General features: G+C 42.0%; 1 protein-coding gene and 1 long non-coding RNA gene across 20 annotated transcripts in view; one reads left to right on the top strand and one right to left on the bottom strand.

Annotated features, from left to right (window-relative positions):
* Positions 1–15,516, top strand: part of LOC141773850 (uncharacterized) — a 68,356-nt gene extending 52,840 nt beyond the window's left edge. Inside the window, exon 5 of one of the 2 annotated variants that reach the window (XR_012595194.1) lies at positions 14,533–15,516. This is a non-coding gene — a long non-coding RNA (uncharacterized LOC141773850). Of the gene's footprint in view, positions 1–3,798; positions 3,930–14,532 lie in introns of those variants that run through there. The other variant, XR_012595193.1, reaches the window with a different exon arrangement.
* pax2a (paired box 2a) overlaps positions 2,389–18,308 on the bottom strand; it is a 32,197-nt gene continuing 16,277 nt past the window's right edge. For 8 of the 18 annotated variants that reach the window (XM_074645938.1, XM_074645942.1, XM_074645940.1 and 5 more), the window contains 5 exons: positions 15,523–15,640; positions 7,995–8,210; positions 6,189–6,290; positions 4,661–4,747; positions 2,389–4,493 (listed from right to left, as the gene is read on the bottom strand). In XM_074645938.1, the coding sequence (XP_074502039.1) occupies positions 4,372–4,493; positions 4,661–4,747; positions 6,189–6,290; positions 7,995–8,210; positions 15,523–15,640 (645 nt within the window). In that variant the 3' untranslated portion in view covers positions 2,389–4,371. Of the gene's footprint in view, positions 4,513–4,660; positions 4,748–6,188; positions 6,291–7,994; positions 8,211–15,522; positions 15,641–18,308 lie in introns of all 18 variants that reach the window. The other 10 variants (XM_074645949.1, XM_074645950.1, XM_074645951.1 and 7 more) reach the window with 3 other exon arrangements.

The following is an 18,308-nucleotide window of genomic DNA, read 5'->3' as shown; positions in this document are numbered from 1 at the left end:
AATAATGCTCCAAACTTACGTTAAATTTTGGCGAGGAAAAACTGGCATGGCCATTTGCAAAGGGGTCCCTTGACATCTGACCTCAAGAGATGTGAATGAAAATGGGACCTATTGGTACCCAGGAGTTTTACCCTGTTGTTGCCTGTTGGGCTTGAGTTTGCCATGTTATGAATTTAGCATATTCTCTATGCTAAATGCAGTACCTGTGAGGGTTTCTGGACAATATTTGTCATTGTTTTGTGTTATTAATTGATTTCCAATAATAAATATATACATACATTTGCATAAAACAAGCATATTTTCCCACTCCCATGTTGATAAGAGTATTAAATACTTGACAAATCTCCCTTTAAGGTACATTTTGAACAGATAAAAAATGTGTGATTAATTTGTGATTAATCGTGATACACCATCATGCGATTAATCACGATTAAATATTTTAATTAATTGACAGCCCTAATATATATATATATACTGTGTATATATATATATACACAGTATATATATATTTAATGCAATGTGTTGATGTCAGAATAAAACTTTGCAAGGGATTGCTTCAGACTGTGTCCATCTAGCAGCTCTTCACAATGGGCTTGTTTGGCTGTATACATTATCAGTGACAGACATGAATCATGCCAAAGAGGCCTAGCTGTAGGGCATCACCAAGCCAAGTTGACAATGAGGGTGAAGTGTTTGAGTAAATCTTGCGCGAGGCCCATTGGCCCCCGTGGCAGGGCCTCTCTCCGTTGCGGGGTTTGAGAAGCCCCGAGGATGACAGGTGCTTTTCGTAATGCTTAACTGATGAGAGCCAATCGGTGCGCCCCATTCTGCTGGTGTGTGTGTGTCTCTTCTCCTGTTGTTGTCATCTGGCCCGCTAAAGTAAAGATGAGCTTGACTGACAGATGCATCCGGGGTTCACAGTTTATTGGTTTCTACGAGAGAGAGCCAGATATGCCAATTTAGACAGGGTTGTGACAAAAAAAGTTCCCATCTAAATGGAATAATTTTACCACTGGGAATTCTCAGCTGGGAGAGGAGAGCGCATATGTGTGTATGTGTGTGTGTGTGTTTTATCTTTTAACAAGGCCTGAATGACAAACACATAGGACAGTTAGGGGGCTGACAGAAACAGCAGCTTTTGATGCTTCACAGGGGATCCATGAAATAAACAATAGGCAGAGGAAGCAGGGAAATTGAATTACAACACTTGTGTGTTTGAGAGTGTAGAGAGGGAGGTGAGGCAGCAGCAGCAGCGTGGTATAGCAGGATGAAACCGATGCATCATTAAATATACTGGAGTCAGAAGCCGGGGCAACGCTCTCCTGCCTTCCCAACTGTCCTGCTTCTTTGTTTCACCCTCTTCTCTCTCCCTTTCTTTTTTATACTTTCTCTCTCTGTCCTGCACACACACAAACACACATGCGTTAACATAATGTAATTGTTCCTTTTATTGTGGGCTACTTTTAACAGGAATCATAATGTATATGATTTCTGCACACTGATACACACAAACAGCGTGCTCCGCGTCTATCATGTATTTCATATTTGAGAGCTGTAATCCGTGTGAGTGCCTTCTGTAGTCCCGACTGTTCATAAAACCAAACATCAATACACCAGCAGCGGGAACGCTCCCCGGGAACCTTGAACTCTGAATCATTTTCTTATGGGGTTAATAATGAGGGGGACACCGAGTCAACGACTGACATATAAAAGAATTTATTTCTCATGTGCACAAAAAGAATTGGAACAGAACTGAAACAGAACAATGATTGAGGCCACGAGGCTTTCCGTATAGATTTTCATCAGAAATCCTTTTTTTATGTCCATGACACGTCTCCTGTATCATCTTTACAACAGCAGAATTCCTTCAGAGGTGCTCCGCTTCCTAAAGCAAAGACTTCGCCTGAATGACGGTGGCTTGCACTCTGTGCCCGCGTTTCATTTTCAGATATGTCGAGCTACATGTAGACAGAAATAGGCAAATCCCAAGTGCAATTTGTGGAGGATAGCTTCTCCTGAAGAGCAGGACCGCGGTCTGTTTATCTGGTGCCCTCAGCGACGACAGTTAACCCTGGTACCAGACGATGTACAGTATATGCTTGTGTGGAATTAAAGTAAACTTCATCTTGGACGCCTAAAGAGTTGTATTCGTAGAGAGAGTGGAGGGAGGGAGGAGAGATGGGTAATAAGTGTGGATGCGTTTCTATACATGGAGGCACAGATGACTGTAATTTGGATTAACATAATGATCACAACATCTACTAACAGCAAACAGGACAATATCTTTGATTGTTGCCAAGGACTTCAGTTTGATCGCATCTCCATTTGAGGGAATTTTGTGGAGCAAAAGTGAAATGAGAGAGAAACCGTTTCACACCGGAGGTCTTTTGTACTTGTTAACTTTTTATGCTGTTCTCCACGGGGATTACTTAATCTGAGCCCAACAACAAAAGATGATACAGAAAGCCATTTAACTCATTGCATAGTGACATAAAACATCATCATGACATTATCATGAAAACAAAAATAAAATGACAGAGACAACCTATGTGATGTTAGCATCTGAAACCCGCTGCTACAGTACATGTAGCGACAGGTTATACAGTAGTTGCGCCTCTTCCTCAGAGCACAACATTACATTAAGACACAAATGTAATGTTTATCTACAAAGGGAGCCAGTACATTAGTATGATACTGCGATGGTGAGTGTGTGATATTATTTACAGAGAAGAATTGTCTTCACATTATTCACAAATCATTCTACAAAGCAGCATTTTGTTGCAACCGATGGAGTATTGAGTCACTGACTTTTTCATTACAGTCATATGCGCCGCGTTGATCGCCATATTGAAAAGTCACGACATACATGTTCAGTGTCGACTACTCATTTAAAAGATAATACTGCTTTATTTATGCATACATATACTGTAAATAAAATATTAAATATCAAACTAAGTCTTTGGCAAATGTAGTTAAAAGTACATTCACAAAATATTTTCCAAAAAGCAAACTGAATCAGTATTTCCTTTCAGTCCCTATATGGAGAGTAGAACGTAAATCAAGGAGGGCGGTGAATGTGTGTTTGGAAAGGCAAGTAATTTTGTGGAACAAGCATGAGTTGACGCTGGAAAAACAGGTTTGTAAGGCAATTGTTGAAGCTAATTTACAGTTGGTTCGCTCAACTGCGTACAGCTCTCTAAACTGTGTAGGCATCTAGTGGTATGACTAAGTAGCTGAATGGATTATAAACCAGGAGAATTGAATTTGTTTCGTGTAGCCATGTAAGGCTATGGCTTACAAACTCCTCGGAAACTTGAAAGCATCGCTTTTACTCAGAAAAAGAACATGTCTGTCCATCTGCTTTGTGTTTTTACACCTACACTATCCAACATAAATAGCATCAACTTATGTTTAAAATCAGTAGGTTAATTAAACTTTAAGTGAATGTACCAAATAAATTAAATAAGCTGAGGTTATAGTGCAAAAAAAGAGCAAATCATGCATGGACATGGTCATGACTGGAAAATGAGGGAAACATGACAACTACTCTGAAGGAATCTTTGATAGCCTTTTTTTTTTTTTTTTACATTGAAAAATAGTGACAGAAAAAAATAATTTAAAGTATTTAAAAATTCCGGCGAGGCCGTTTTGTGGTCACCGTGTTTTTTTTAATACTTTTGCAAAATGATTTACATTTTTACATCTGATTGTTTGCCACAGGGAGTGTGATGTTGCCATTGGTCTATATAGGGTCAGTAAACGTTGTAGGACATGCTGTGTGTTTATCCGATAATGTAGGAGGGAACAGGAGAAATGGGAGCAGAAGACGTAGTCAAAGCACCAGAGTAAAGCCCTCCCTACAGTGTGGAGCCATTGAGTGTCAAAGGGGGCCTCGCAACACTGGTTCAAGTCGCTGCATCATCAAGCTATGGGACCATTGTCGTCTCCCCTGGACTTCTCTCTTTAGAGCAGAAAAATACTGCAGTTCATCACATAAAAGGAATGTGAGAATCCATGAATAAAATAACAACAACAACAACAGCAACAAAGGAACAAAAATAAAAACCCACAACATTTTTTTCCACATGGTATTCTTCACACTGTTTTTCTTCAATTTATATTTTATAATATATATATTTATATAATCTCTTAAAGTCATTCTGGAAATGTTCGGGCCTGTGAGAGAAGTGAGGGCATGATGGAGTGAGTTCTGAACGCCCCGCGGGCCCTTTTGACCCAAGGTGTGTGTGACGCTGAAGCTGGGGCTAGATGCGCCGGCCGTCGACCTCGCCGATCCTTCCTCCGCATCGCGTAACATCACCGGGTTTTCCTTTAGGGTTCCACCTCGCTTCCCTTTGACCTCAGTGTTTATCAGACGGGGACAATATGGAGGCCGAAGCCATGGCCCTGCAGTTTGAACTGGTCTCCATGGTAACTAATGGCGGTCATAGGCAGTGGCAGCAGTGGGAGGTGCGGAGCCACGGGACGCGGCACTATAATAATAAGGGGAACCTGAAAGTTAACAGAAGAACGAGCCGTTGGAAACCACGAGGTCAAACATCATGTAAGACACGTGTGTAAAAAATTATCTTTATTTTAAAGTTTATTAATGTTACAGTATGATTTGACAGTTTTTAATATATAAGAGAAAGTCGCTTACTTAGTAATGCTGGATTGCTGAACCGCCATGCTTCGTTGTAAGTGGTGTATTGTGGATGAGAGTAAGGGTTTCCAGAAAAGTCCCCTCCTGGAAATCAATAAAAACAAACATTAGCAAAGAGCTGACAAACTGAAATGACTGACAGCTTTCGTAAAATAGTAAGCTGTAAAAAATGCTTTTACACCAAGTTACATTGCAGTTACATACAGTCTTGTCACAAACATTTGTATCCTTGCTGCTTGTATAGCTTGTCTCCACATGCAGTTCCTTCAGGTGGATTGATCGTTTTATTAGTCCCCTGTTAGTCTTTAGGATTTCCTCTATTCTTTCCTTAAGTGAGTACGTCAGTGCTTTTTTTCCCTGCGATGATGCTTCGCTTCAAAACTCCCTAATGGGTTCTCTGAGACTCTCATTTGCGCTTCGTCCTCCCAGTGCAGGTCGCGGTGGAGAGGACGGGAGGCTGAGGGGATGTCAGAGAGCGATGCTGTGGGTCCACAGGTTCCCTTCTTTTACGAGACTGTAAAAGCTGGGTTTTATATGAAGCTGCTGAAGAATGGCCTTTGCTTTAACAGTGTTTGGAGCCAGTCACTAAATCTTAGTCGTTCACAACCAGATGAGAAAAAACTACAACCTCTGGATTAAGAAGGTAGCTGTGCTTGTATGAGTATATCCTCTCCAGTGGCATATAATCCAAGTCATTTTCTTAATTTCATATATCAGCTTTTACCCCCACGTATATCTTAAAAGGCTACCCTCATGCACACTGAGCTCACTTGTAAATACTGCGCGCCTGCTGTGATTATTGGTCAGTGTGAAAGGTACATGTCTCCGAGCAATAAAGGGAATTGTGTTTTCAGTTGTTCGGAGGAGAGATCTACACACGCTGGCAGCTATAGCATCCCCACTACGCTGGTCGTGTAACTCGAGCTCATCCCTGAGAGAGATAGTGATTTAAATATTTACAGGCCCTCCACGCCTCTGTGTTTTGACCCTTAACTGTTTGCTGTGAACCTGAACTGCAGGTTAAGTAGAGGGGAAAGAGATACGCTCTGCAGCCCTGGGTGTCCGGGGAGGCGAGGAGAGGAGCAAAAGCAGTGTTTATCGACGGGGCTGGTGAGAGTGCGCCGTGTGGACACGGCGAGGGTAATGAGCGCTGGGAGCTGGAGTGTAACTGAGAGGAACTGTCCTATCACACGGCCACTGATTGTGGTGATCGCCTATCGAGTTCATCTAATGTCCTCGTCCGCAGACGCTAACCGCACGCTAACCGCACGCTAACCGCAGTCTAACAAAGCTATAACAAGCTCGCTTCAATCCTTTGGGTCAAGAGCAACGCTTTTCTTCAGTATCTCAAATAGTGGATGTGTTTTTGTACGTGTTACATGTTAAAGACATCACAGAATAGCACTACCAATTGTTTAGATTAAAGGGACCTCAACAAGATCAACTGAAGGGGACTACCTGCTGGAAATAAAAACCTGTAAAAGTAAAATTAATGGCATCATAAAAAGGGAGTAGTGCCACCTACCAGGAACCATTCCAGCGAGTGTGGAGGTGGGGTAGCTGCCCTGTCCTGTGGGGGGGACGTGAGGCGGGTAGCCAGGTAAGGTGGTACTGGCCATGTCTCGACCTGCAGGCACACAGGAGGAAAAGTCTTACATGGATGCTTGAACACAGAACAGTTGAATATGAGTGTATGATTTCTATTTTTACTTGACAGTAATATTTTTCCACTCTTATCAGGAGAATAGGAGGAAATCAGGAAAATTGATTTCTCCTTAAATGCTGCAATTATGATATTTCTAGCCCTGTCTCTCACATGTTACAGTCCCATACAACTAAACTGCATTCTTGATTACATTTGGAGGAAAAAGTATTTTGTCAGGAATTATGTTTGTCTTTGAAGTATCACAAATACGTTTGTAATAATAGTTGGTGGAAGGCTGCAGAAAGTGATGTAGTACACCGGGTGACGCGCAGTGCAGATGATGTAGTATATTGTGAGACCGTTAATGAAAGTTACGTGGAACAATGACGAGTATAACGAGTGGGAAAGCCCAAGTCCACTACGGGCGAGTGTGGGGGTCAATGGGTCAAACAAACACATAACTTTCCCCCAAGGAAACCGCTGTTTGAGTGCCGTGTCAAACTAAAAGTCAGCGCCCTTTCATTTTAAATAACGTAGCAAAGGTAGTCATTTTAAGCCAAACCATTATCCATTTTTTTACTAAACCTAACCAAATAGTTTTTGTTGCCTAAACCAAACTAAGTAGTTTTGTTGCGTTTTTTGTTTTGTTTTGTTTCAATTTACGTTAACCACATGTTTAAATGATTTAAACCTGTGACCGTAATCTGGGAGAAAATATGTTTTCCCTCGAAACGTAATTGAGAATATGGTTTAGTTGTGCGGAAACAGGGGAGACGGTTGGATATTTCACACACTAAAATCACCAAAGCAAAGTGATGCATATAATCACTGAGAATAACAAGCCACTGTCTGTCACAATGCATCAAACCATTTAATTTCTTATAGTATGCAAGATAATTTTGCAATAGTCTAAAGAAAAATAGTAAAAAAAAAAATGCTAAAAATGACCACAAATATGTTCTTCATGTTTCATGAAGTTGCATGTTGTCCATCCATTTTCTGAACTGCTTATCCAGTCTGGGGATGCAAGGGACTAGAGCGTGCATTGGGTGAAAGATGCCCCCTGGACAGGTCACCAGTCCATATCACAGGGCAATTTGCATGTTATTTTGAGGAAAGTGACTTAAATTGTTTTTACGAAATGATCTAATCAGAGACTATAAACTGCTGTAACATTAATATACCAACGTCCTAAGCAGCTTTTGAAACAGACAGGAGCATGGCGCCAATGAGAGCTCTCTCTGCTCCACATTCAGTCCTGTAATTAACAGTGACAGTATCGGGCATTGGCTGCATGAAGGGGCACACAGGACGGGGACATACGGGTCCAAAGCAGCATCAGAGCTACGTCTCTGCCTCTGCAACATCCCCACCCCCGTTTTGACCTCCTCTGGCCCCTCAGACCTCGGGCCTGTCACGAGGCTGGAGGGACCTGGAGGCCTATTGTTAACCCGAGAGGGGGAGAGAGCGGTTGCTGTTAATGAGGAGCAAACAGTCAGTTTTGCTCGTGTGTACAAAATAGTAGGGCCACACAAATGGGATTGATGGCTTTGCAACGTGAGAGGCGGACGCTTTAATATGGTGCGTATTTGATAAATGATCAGTAATGAACACAAATCAACTGAAAAGAGTGAGAGCTTGATTGGGTTTTTATCTGGTTACAGGGCCTTATGGGTAAAGTTGTACCTGCTATAAAGGGCTGGCTGGCATACTGTCTGTAGCGGGGGCCGTGGGCATGGGCAGGGTAGCTGGGAGTAGAGGCATCTACAGAGAGGCTGGACTGGTGGGGCAAGATGTCGGATAGAGCAGAGTCGCCAACAGAGGAGGGGGTGGAGGGGGCAAAGGACGCCTCATGGGGCTCTCGCTTTACACACATGGAAGGTGGATATGATGGGTGAGAGTCTGCCAGGTGGAAAGAAAAGAAAAAGAAAAAAAAAAAACTAGATATAATGTAGACATGCAACGCCACACATACTGTACATACATTCACTTCAGTCACTCAGATGTATGAAGGGATGGATCTTCCTAAATGTCCAAATAACCAAAAGGAAAACTTCCGTGCAGAGGCAAAAACAAATCAGATGTGTCGCTGCAGAAGTTTTTAGACTTGTCGTGTATACAGCTAAACACTACCACAGGGCAATAAATCAGAGACAGGCGTCCAAATCTTTAGCAGATTTTGTGGTATGAATTAAAGGAAGCCTAACGGAGATGGAACACTACAAGAAGTGCCGTTGCTACTATACTATTACCAACTCAAGACCAGACATTTCATATGAATTCTGAATAGATAAGCAGTCTTTAGCAGTTGATTTGTTCATTTACATAGCATATAATAATAATCTCATATGCACCCAGCAGTAATTCATTCAACTAAGTGGAAACATACACCAGTGAAATGTTGCAACAACACATCGCGCCTGATCAATCAAGCTCAAATGTGCAAAAAATTTCCCCAAGGTTTTGGGGGGAAAACAAACAACATAATCTCACGGCTGCTTTCTCACAACAAAATCACTCCCGCAAATAACCAAACAATCGGCTCGCAGACAGTTCAAAACTCCACACTTTGATCTAATTCGGCTGATGAGCCTTGGCATCTTTCATTTTCACCGGCTCTGCCTCTTGAACCTATGCAATCAATGTGAGCTCTGTCTCCGGCCTCGCCGCATCTGCCGCAGAGCCCGCTCTGTTCGCTGGGGCCTGTGGGGAGAGATGGCTCTTTCCCGACACCATGATAGCCTCATTAGCTGCTTCCCCCATCATTGTTATTTTACAACAGGACTGTGTGTTGCGATTCCTCATTAAGATAAGGGCTGTTCTACGGAAAAAGGGGGGATGCAACCCTGTCAGCCCTATGAACCTAATGCCAGGGAACGCAACTGAATGCTTTCCCATAGAAATCTATAGCAGGTCCTGCAGATCTCTTTGTCTTTGTGACGGCTGTAAATGTGGATTTAGACACTGCAATTACACTGAACACTTCATCTTATTGAGACAAATAGCATTGTTATGGAGGGAATGCGTAAGTTTTTAACTTGTGATCAAATCATTAAAAAGACGGTCGCCTCGGATCTCTGGCACGAACAGAAATATCCTAATGAGTGGACTTTGCATTTAATTGGATGGACCCAAAGTTTGTCACATGGGCTGTACAAATATGTCATGAATTTATTGGAATGATTGCAAATGGCTGGCGCTCAGTTCTGTTCCTCAGTTAATTATATCTAACATGTACTTTGTTAAAGTCTTTAAAGTTAAAACAGCTTTCAAAAGTTACCCTGAGGTTGATTTGAATGCATAACAACTCCAATCCACTCCCAGAAAACAGGCATTCATTTATACAATACAGCATATAAAGTTTTGGGTTAGCCTAAAAGCACTACATTCAGCATACACCTTGATTAGCGGCACTACGGTTTTTACCCACGATCACAGTGAGCCTAAATCATAACAAAAACATAGGGTAGAAAAGACATAGGCTGTGTCTGAAATCATTCACGACTCCCTACTCACTATCCAGGAGTTCTATGTAGAGGACTAAGTAGTGAGCTCATCGGCAAAATGAAAAAACACTTTCGGACACTACTCAGGTCATGTTCTCTCCGCCGTTAATTACAGCAGAATTCAAACGTGCCAGATCAACATTGGCTGGTAGACTATCCGTAATATATACCGACATATTTTTGTGATGAATACACATTTTAAGCTATTTTGTTGAGTTGCCTCTTAGCGAAATGCTCTGAGTGAATTTAAGTTCCCCTCAGTAAGAAGCTTTTATTGTGAAAGGTAAGAATTAACGGCCATTGTGAATGTGGGGGCAATAAGTTTTCCCAAATTAATAAATACAAAGTACTTTGTGGCCATTCGTGTTGTGATGCATTGCACTGTTCACATTAATAATACATTATTATCGCACCACAACTCATGGATTTGTCTCAATTTGTCTCCTCCTCGTCCATTTCCTTCAGCGCAATACATGATGGTATCTTGTGCCTGTTTTCCCAATGCATTGTTGGATACTTTGAGTCCACTATACTGGGTATAATAATTCTCACTATACATTCGGACTACAAAAGTACTACAAAATGGTAAACTCACTATATAGTCCACTCTATAATGAGTAGTGAGTGATTTCGGACATACCCTAGCAGTGCTGGCTTTAATAAAACACAATCCAATCATTGTGTCATAATTTACAAAAGTGGATTTTGTGAACCTTGCTCACACACACATAAGTATACTATTATTCTAAGGAGCATTTGCTTTGTCATCGGGGTGAAAATACATGGCCCACTTAACCTTTGGGACATTCATCAGAACTTTAGTAAAAGACTGAGGGTGCCAAACATGAAGCCCAGGCCGGTCTGTTTACACTGTATCTGAGACTTCCTGTAGGCTTCTGTTTTCTCAGCGCCTGAGCAACCGTAGTCAAACAGACAGCGGTTACGACGCAGCAACAACAACCGATACAAAACGTCGCGTTCGAGACCACTGAACTCTGAAACTAATCAGACATGGTGTTGCTTATTGTCCTGGAGACGAGGCAGAGCCCGGGTAAAGGGAGCCTGTCAAATCACAGGCCCTGATGATGGAGATGGAAGATAAACTCATGGGTCCTTGGGGACTCTTCTCCCCCAGCAAACACATCTCTGAGAGAGTGGAGGAAACGCTATAGAGTTCTCCAACACCTGTCTCTGCTCCACCACTGATACCACCGTCTACAGACCCCATCAACCATAGAAATGGACTGTTAAGAACCCACAACGGCCCTCGGAGTGATGCGTCCAGATATAGCTACAACAGCTTCTCTCAAGTGAGCATTTTATTTTTAAATGCACACCGAGGAACTTTGGTGCGCAAACCATTTACTGGCAGAACTCTTGGTTTTAAAGGCTGACACTCAATCTACGGAGAACTTTTTCACTCTTACAGTATGTTCAAGATCACAGCAACCCTTCAGTCTTGTGGTAGGTAGGGCAAAGGCATCAGGAGGGGAGTCTACAGAGAATTAAATGTTAAATTTACTTCGACAGGGACACATTCATGTTTGCAAGTACAGCCTTCACTCTCCTGCATTGTAGAGGTGGCCATTTATAACCACTTACACCAGGAAAGAATCAAAATTGTAAAAGGCTGCATCCACTTTCTGAGTAAAGAATACTTGCAGGGCCAAATAGCTTGAATTCCCCATCCACAGGTTTAAAGTCATTCATTATCAGATGTGTGCTCAAAGGTTAGTGTGCTATTGTGGAGGGGTGATATAAACATTAATTTCCGAGCTCGGGGGCTGGAGGCGTTAACTGAGCTGAGACGCGCCGTTTGTCACCAGGCCACACACCAGGCACTGCGGGTTAGGTGGCTGCTTTGTTGTTTGCCACCCAGCAGAGAATGGCTGGTACTGCCAAGTCATAAAAGGAGCTCAGAGTGTGGTGTACATTTCAGCTGAAATTAATCTGAAATAAAGCGTTTTTTGTTTCTCACCTCATTAGTACAGTTGAGGTGAGGGAGATATAGATAGGTGAGAAGGTAGAAAGAGAGATGGAAACGCAGTGGATCTTCGCATCTGCTAGAGTTGAAGTAGGTCAGAGGGGTGCCCATTTACACCCAGCATCCCCACAGGCTCTGCTGAGAGTGATTATGGAGCCCAGCCTTCACTGAGACTATTCTACTCTCATCGGGCCTAACCCTATTTAACTACTGATGAGTAGCTACAATGCAATACTATCATTTGTCCCACATATAAAGTCTCAGGATTAACTAGAGTCAAGATGCAGCGAATTTGCAGGTTACTTTATGTTGCTTTTGGGGGGCTGTCAAACTTAACGCGATAATTACGCGAAAATCATTTTAACGCCACTAATTTCTTTAAGGCATTGACGCATCTTGCAATTTTTAGGTTATAGCGGTTTCTGTTTTAAAGCTAGAGTGAAGGTAAGGTAGCACATGAAACTTAAAAAACCTAAGGAATCCATTGGTACCAACCATGTCATACTAGCTTGTCGTGAAGGAGGCTAAATAACGCTCCAAACTTGCAAACTTGGAAAAACAGTCATGGCCATTTTCAAAGGGGTCCCTTGACCTCTGACCTCAAGATATGTGAATGGAAATGGGTTCTATGGGTACCCACGAGTCTCCCCTTTACAGACATGCCCACTTTATGATAATCACAAAGTTTTGAGAGTATATTTTTTCTGCTAAATGCAGTACCTGTGAGGGTTTCTGGACAATATTTGTCATTGTTTTGTGTTGTTAATTGATTTCCAATAATAAATATAAACATACAGTTGCATAAAGCAAACATATTTGCCAACTCCCATGTTGATAAGAGTATTAAATACTTGACAAATCTCCCTTTAAGGTACATTTTGAACAGATAAAAAAATTTGCAATTAATTTGTGATTAACTCTAGACAATCATACGATTAATCGCGATTAAATATTTTAATTAATTGACAGCCCTAGTTGCTTACCCTGCTCAAAAAAAAAACTGCAGACTCATAAATGCAGGTTGAGAGCCAGAGATCAGAGGTTAATCATGACATGTTGTTCTGTCCATGGACACCATGAACAGTTCACAGTGTTCTCCCCCTTCCCTGTTTACTGCCTATCCAGTCGAATATGCACAGTATAAACATGGTAATAAGTAAATATGTGACATTTAATATAATACTTGCGCTTCATTTTTCATGTTTCTCTTAAAAGAAGATAAGAGAATCATTTCCTTTCAAAGAATTATTGATGATTTAGTCTTTTTTTTTTTCTTACAAAATGTAAACATTCCAATGATTTTCATTTGAAAATCTAAAGAGAGTCATTGTGCAGGAGATTTAATCATTTGTAAATGCTTGGTGTTTCTTACTAAAATCCCAGTGGTGCGTTCCAGTGCCCTGAATCTCATCCCTCCTTCCTACTGTAGGTAACCGTCTCTTTCACACATCAGGGGTAAACAGAGGACACAAAAGATGGCCGACATTGCTTTCGCTATGGCGCCCTTGGAACGCGAAACTGAGCACTTCATTAATCATTCATCTTTAATAGATTATGCAAATTTTCAGGACATAAAAATCAACAAGATCAATAACTGTATGAATTTTAATTGGGAGCAGAAAACATTTAAAGAATGAATATAATCTCCATCCAGCACGAGAGCGTAATTTATTGATAATTGGATCGCAGCCTAAGTGAGGAAGGTAATTTAGCATTTTTCAGCCTTGGCATACATTCCTATTTACAGGGTTTGCTAATGGCAGAAAAAATAATATTATGCAGTAACAACCTACAACCCAATCAAAGGCTTCGTGCATTACTTTGCATAGTCGTTAAAATTAAGTAATAAAAGCTTACTGGATATTACTTCTGACTTTAATTTGGAGCTCAAAATACTCACTTTCTAATGCTTGCGCTAAAGTATGTTGTCATATTCCACTCTATAAGAAAAGTTTTCTTAGTTCGCCTCATTGTGCAATCTGTGGCCCTCACATGTATCGCTTTAGGAGGCCCCCCCGGCCCCCAGGTGGCTTGAAGGCCACCTGCTATGAGTGTGCTCCCCAGAGCGAGACCGCTTTCATAGGAGGAGCCCGGCATAAAAGACAAAAACACACCTTTCTTCTCTTGAGGCCCAACTTTCTGGGGGCAAATCTACCTCCCACATATTCAGGAATAAAAAAGGGGTCTTTCTTTTCCCATAGCTCTGTGTCTGGGTCCGGGGCTGCTGGACTGTAGGGATCATTTGAGAAGGGCCACTGCAGTTTTCAATCATGCTGTCCTCCTCTTTACTTACTCTCTCTCTCACACACACACACACACACACACACACACACACACACACACACACACACAGTGGACTCATTGACTTTGATGCCCACTGCATAATTATGGGTGTTTTATTAAAAGACTGGCATATTACTGTGGAGTCAGTGTGGCCATCAGTAAACCTAACCTCTCCTGGGAAAGAGCCTCAGCAGCCACATTGAAACAACATTTCAATTAACCAGGCGGCCATCAACCTCGACAGCAGAGCAAAAGAAGCCATAGTGCAATACAGGGTGGGTCAGCGTGGGTTATATGATACAGATAGTTAATACTACAAGATATTCAATACGCCGCACCTGCCATTACCTGTTGGCTCTCAGTGGAAGTTACTATTGAAAAGCCAGTTCATAAGTTGGAAAAAAAAGCCCTGTAATTTCAGTGTTTCATCTTTCTCTCTCTCTCTCCTCAGCGAGAGGCAGCCAGCCAGCCACGGTGCTATTCCAGCCGCTGTCAATCAACAGGCTATCATAGCCTTTGATGACAACGTCGTGTCGCGGCGAGAACAGCAGCTGTCTCTTATGAGAAGTGCTCCCAGTCAATCTGTTAGCGGGCCAATCCGGGGCTAATACAATCGCCAGTTAGGAGCAGTACGTGAAAAAAAAAAAGGCCTGTAGGATTTAATGGGCTCAGATGATATATATCGCCTCGCTCTGTCCCTCAGAAATAAATACACAGAGCGGCTCAAAAAAGTGGCTCCAAAGAGATTTTTGATCTGGTGATAAGGATTTGATATCGGTGTAAAAATGTGAGCGCCATAAAATCTTGATTGCTCAATAATGATGCAGTATCAAGATGATTTTTCAAAGTTGAGAATAACATCATAAAAAGAAGTTCATTTTAATCAGTGGAGTTTTATATTATAATACTTTAATCCATGAGGGAAACAGCTTAGAAGTGAAGGCACAATCAACTGACTGATTATCAGTATTATCGGTGACTTTAAGTGTAATCTGGTGCATTTTTTAGTAAGTTCAGGTGCAGTATAGTCATGTTTGTCAGCTGCTCCCATCTTTAACAGCTGCAATAGTGTACACATGGTGCACATGGTGATTATTGGATTTAATTAGACTGATTTGTTTTATATCCAAGGGATGAGGAATGATTAAAAAATTGGAAACCAGTTCATCAGATTCACTTGGCTGGTGAGAAGGGGCGGAGAGGAATTTGGAAAAATGGGATACATAATGTTAAAACTGACTATAATCATGATTATGATACACTTTTACTTTAACTAAACGCCATGAAACAATATAGAAAGACGTAGCAGCAGAAGCAGAGCTAAACACACGGTTTTTGTGTTCCCATCACTAAGTTCGACCACCTTGCTGCAGATGTTTTCGACCTGCTTGCAGCTGTGTGTACTCTTTTAGGGATCAATCTAGCGTGAGTCAGATTGTACCTGTCACAACAGAGTAGCTCTGGGAGACGCTGGAGGCGAGGTCGGAGCTGGCGCTGCTGGAAAGGCTCGGCTTCACGTCGTCCAGGCCGGGGTGGGGCGGGAGGGAGTACTCATTCGCCTGTAGACAAATACACAACAAATATGTCAGCAGAGGAATGCACAATCAAACGGAGCAATTCAAACTTTTTATATAAAATAATTTCACATTCCACCAGATTGTGTCATGATCTGGTTAACATCGCTCATGCTCTGCATGCAAAAGCCCACTTTGGGTGCAAGATTTAGAGCAGCCTTCCCAGTTATATATGAAATATGTGTGAAGGAAACCCCTGGTGTATCTGAGGAAGCTGTCTGTGATCCTCTCACTGTTTCCTTCTGAATATTTCCTGTGAATTCTGTGAGCACCACCACCCCCCCACTCACCAACCCGCCCCGACCCCGCTGCCCATGCTTTACCAAGACCTATGATGTATGCATGCATTAGGGCTTGTCTGAGGAGAAGGCAGAAAAGGAGAGAGAGAGGGATGAGAGAGGGATTGGGAGAGGAGTGAAAGGACGGGGTGTCAGCTGGCTCTTTGTGCTCCACTGCAGTCATCCCTGTGACCAGTCAAGGGAGGAGACATTCAGGGCTTTGTTACAGGAGAGACATGTGGTGTGGTTTTTTAAAGGGGAGTACAACCTCAAAATCAACCTTTGTGCTTTGCCTCTAGGATGAACACATAAAACTGGTAATAACATGATAAAATAGTAGTGTATTGTTTTACACCTTTCATACTTTTTATTAGTGTTTTTTACTTTATATTGGAGGTTTTCATTGCGTATCTTTTCCACTGTGATAAAACATACAGCAGCCATCTCTCATGTTTTACAATTTTTCGTTAAAAAAAATGCTTTACTGCGCCAGAAAACTTCATGTAAGGATCAACCACCAACTAGTCTAAGGATGCACCGATCAGACTTTTTCATTCCTGATACAGATGGTGATATCTGGGCTTTGGGTATCGGCCGATACCGAGTACTGATCCGATACCAGTGTTTAATTAATATTAATAAGCTGTATGTGTCACTCTGGAAGTGACTGGGATCATTCTTTTATGTGCAAGGCGACATCAGGCTTGACTTAAACATTGCTTTCCTAACTTTTTAAGACAAAATGTGACAAATAAATACATATATATACATTTTGTGAATTTTTATGTATTATTAAAATAATAAATCATACACCAGCCACTTGGTAAAAAATCTTAAAAATTAACAGGAATTATAATTTAAATAATAAACTTTTTTTTGAATGCAGCAATAAATTTAAACAGGAATTAAAATTCCAGTACATAATCTATATAGTAAATACGTATAAAATTGGATTTAATAGATCAGCGCCATTTTCACTGATATTCGATCCAGCTATTTGAGTCAGTAACAGCCCGATATCCGATCCAGTATCGGTATCGGTGCATCCCTAAACTAGGTCTCTAAGTATTTAACACTTTAATCTCGGGGTAAGACTCTGCTAGCAGCTGTGATGAATCCTGTTTGTTAATGAGATGACACTTCCTGACCCGACTCTTCTTCTTCTTCTTTGAAAGGATAAGTGTGTGTGCACACATTTGTGTCTGCGAGTGTTTGTGTCAGAGTGCGTGTGTGCATCTGTTTGTCTCAATGGGACGGGGGGTCCCACAGGGGGCGAGCTGGTGACCCCGGTCTTGTCTGCCTCTATCCCAGATAAACTCTAATTGTCTGCTTACAACTGTTCCCTGGCACTGGGCTGGATGTTCCTCTCTATTCCGCCGGGCCTCCGCAGCACAAGAGCCATTTTGTCATGCAGATGGGCTTGTGGGCAGGGCTGGGCAGGGCTGGGCGGAGGGGCGAGTGGCAAGCACAGAGGGGCCTGAATGACCTGACCACATGGCTGCCAGAAGTGTGGGAGGGATGAGGCCTATTCAGCCTGGCCTCTTCAAAATGGCTTTTTAATGCCCTGACGCAGACACCAGACAAGCCCCTAATAGCCTAATATCCCACCTTTTCACCAGTTTAAGAAAAGGAGGGGGTGTTGGAAACAGGGAGGTGAGCAGAAAGAGTGGAAAGCGGCCTGATTAATATTACATTAAATTAAAACTGATTTTTCTGGACCATTCTGATGCCGTTTTTCTCCCCCACACCCCTCCTCCACCTTCCTCTCGCCTTTTTAATACCTTCTCCTCCACTCTTTGTGATTGCAAGTCATTTCCAATTCGTTTTGGTATTGATCTCGCCGTAGAAATCACTTTGGTAATTAGCTGCATTAGGGGCTGCGTGGCAGGCTGAGGGGCTGTCCCTCTGATTTATCGCCGCTGTAATTCCCCGCGATCGCGCAGAGATGAAAATGAACTCAATTAGGGCACTGCTAAGGCTGCATGGGCACCCACATAGAGTTCCAATGGGAAAATTAATAGTCTCTTGTTGTTTAACAGTCTAACGCATGTAAATAAAGGTTATCTGCCGTAATAGGCTGTAGGCTTGGAGCAAGAAGTTGCACGGAGCTTTTTGTCACATGTGTACCAGGTTATTCTCTATATAATGTTAAAAATACATTATCTTACTAGACAGACAGAAGGAAAGAAACCAGGATGACAGTGCAGGGCTGGAGATTTCAATGTGTAGAAAGTAGGTCTGTCAAAGTTAACGCGATAATAATGCGTTAACGCAAATTCTTTATTGTTATCTAAATTTCTTTAACGCATTAACGCAACTTGAGATTTTTAGGTTCAGTTTGAAAGCCAGAGTGAAGATACTTATGCATCATATGA

The sequence above is a fragment of the Sebastes fasciatus genome, chromosome 9 (genome assembly GCF_043250625.1).
Source record: "Sebastes fasciatus isolate fSebFas1 chromosome 9, fSebFas1.pri, whole genome shotgun sequence".
NCBI lineage: Eukaryota > Metazoa > Chordata > Actinopteri > Perciformes > Sebastidae > Sebastes > Sebastes fasciatus.
The sequence above is the reverse complement of the archived record's forward strand: the minus strand, read 5'-3'. Positions and strand labels throughout refer to the sequence as shown.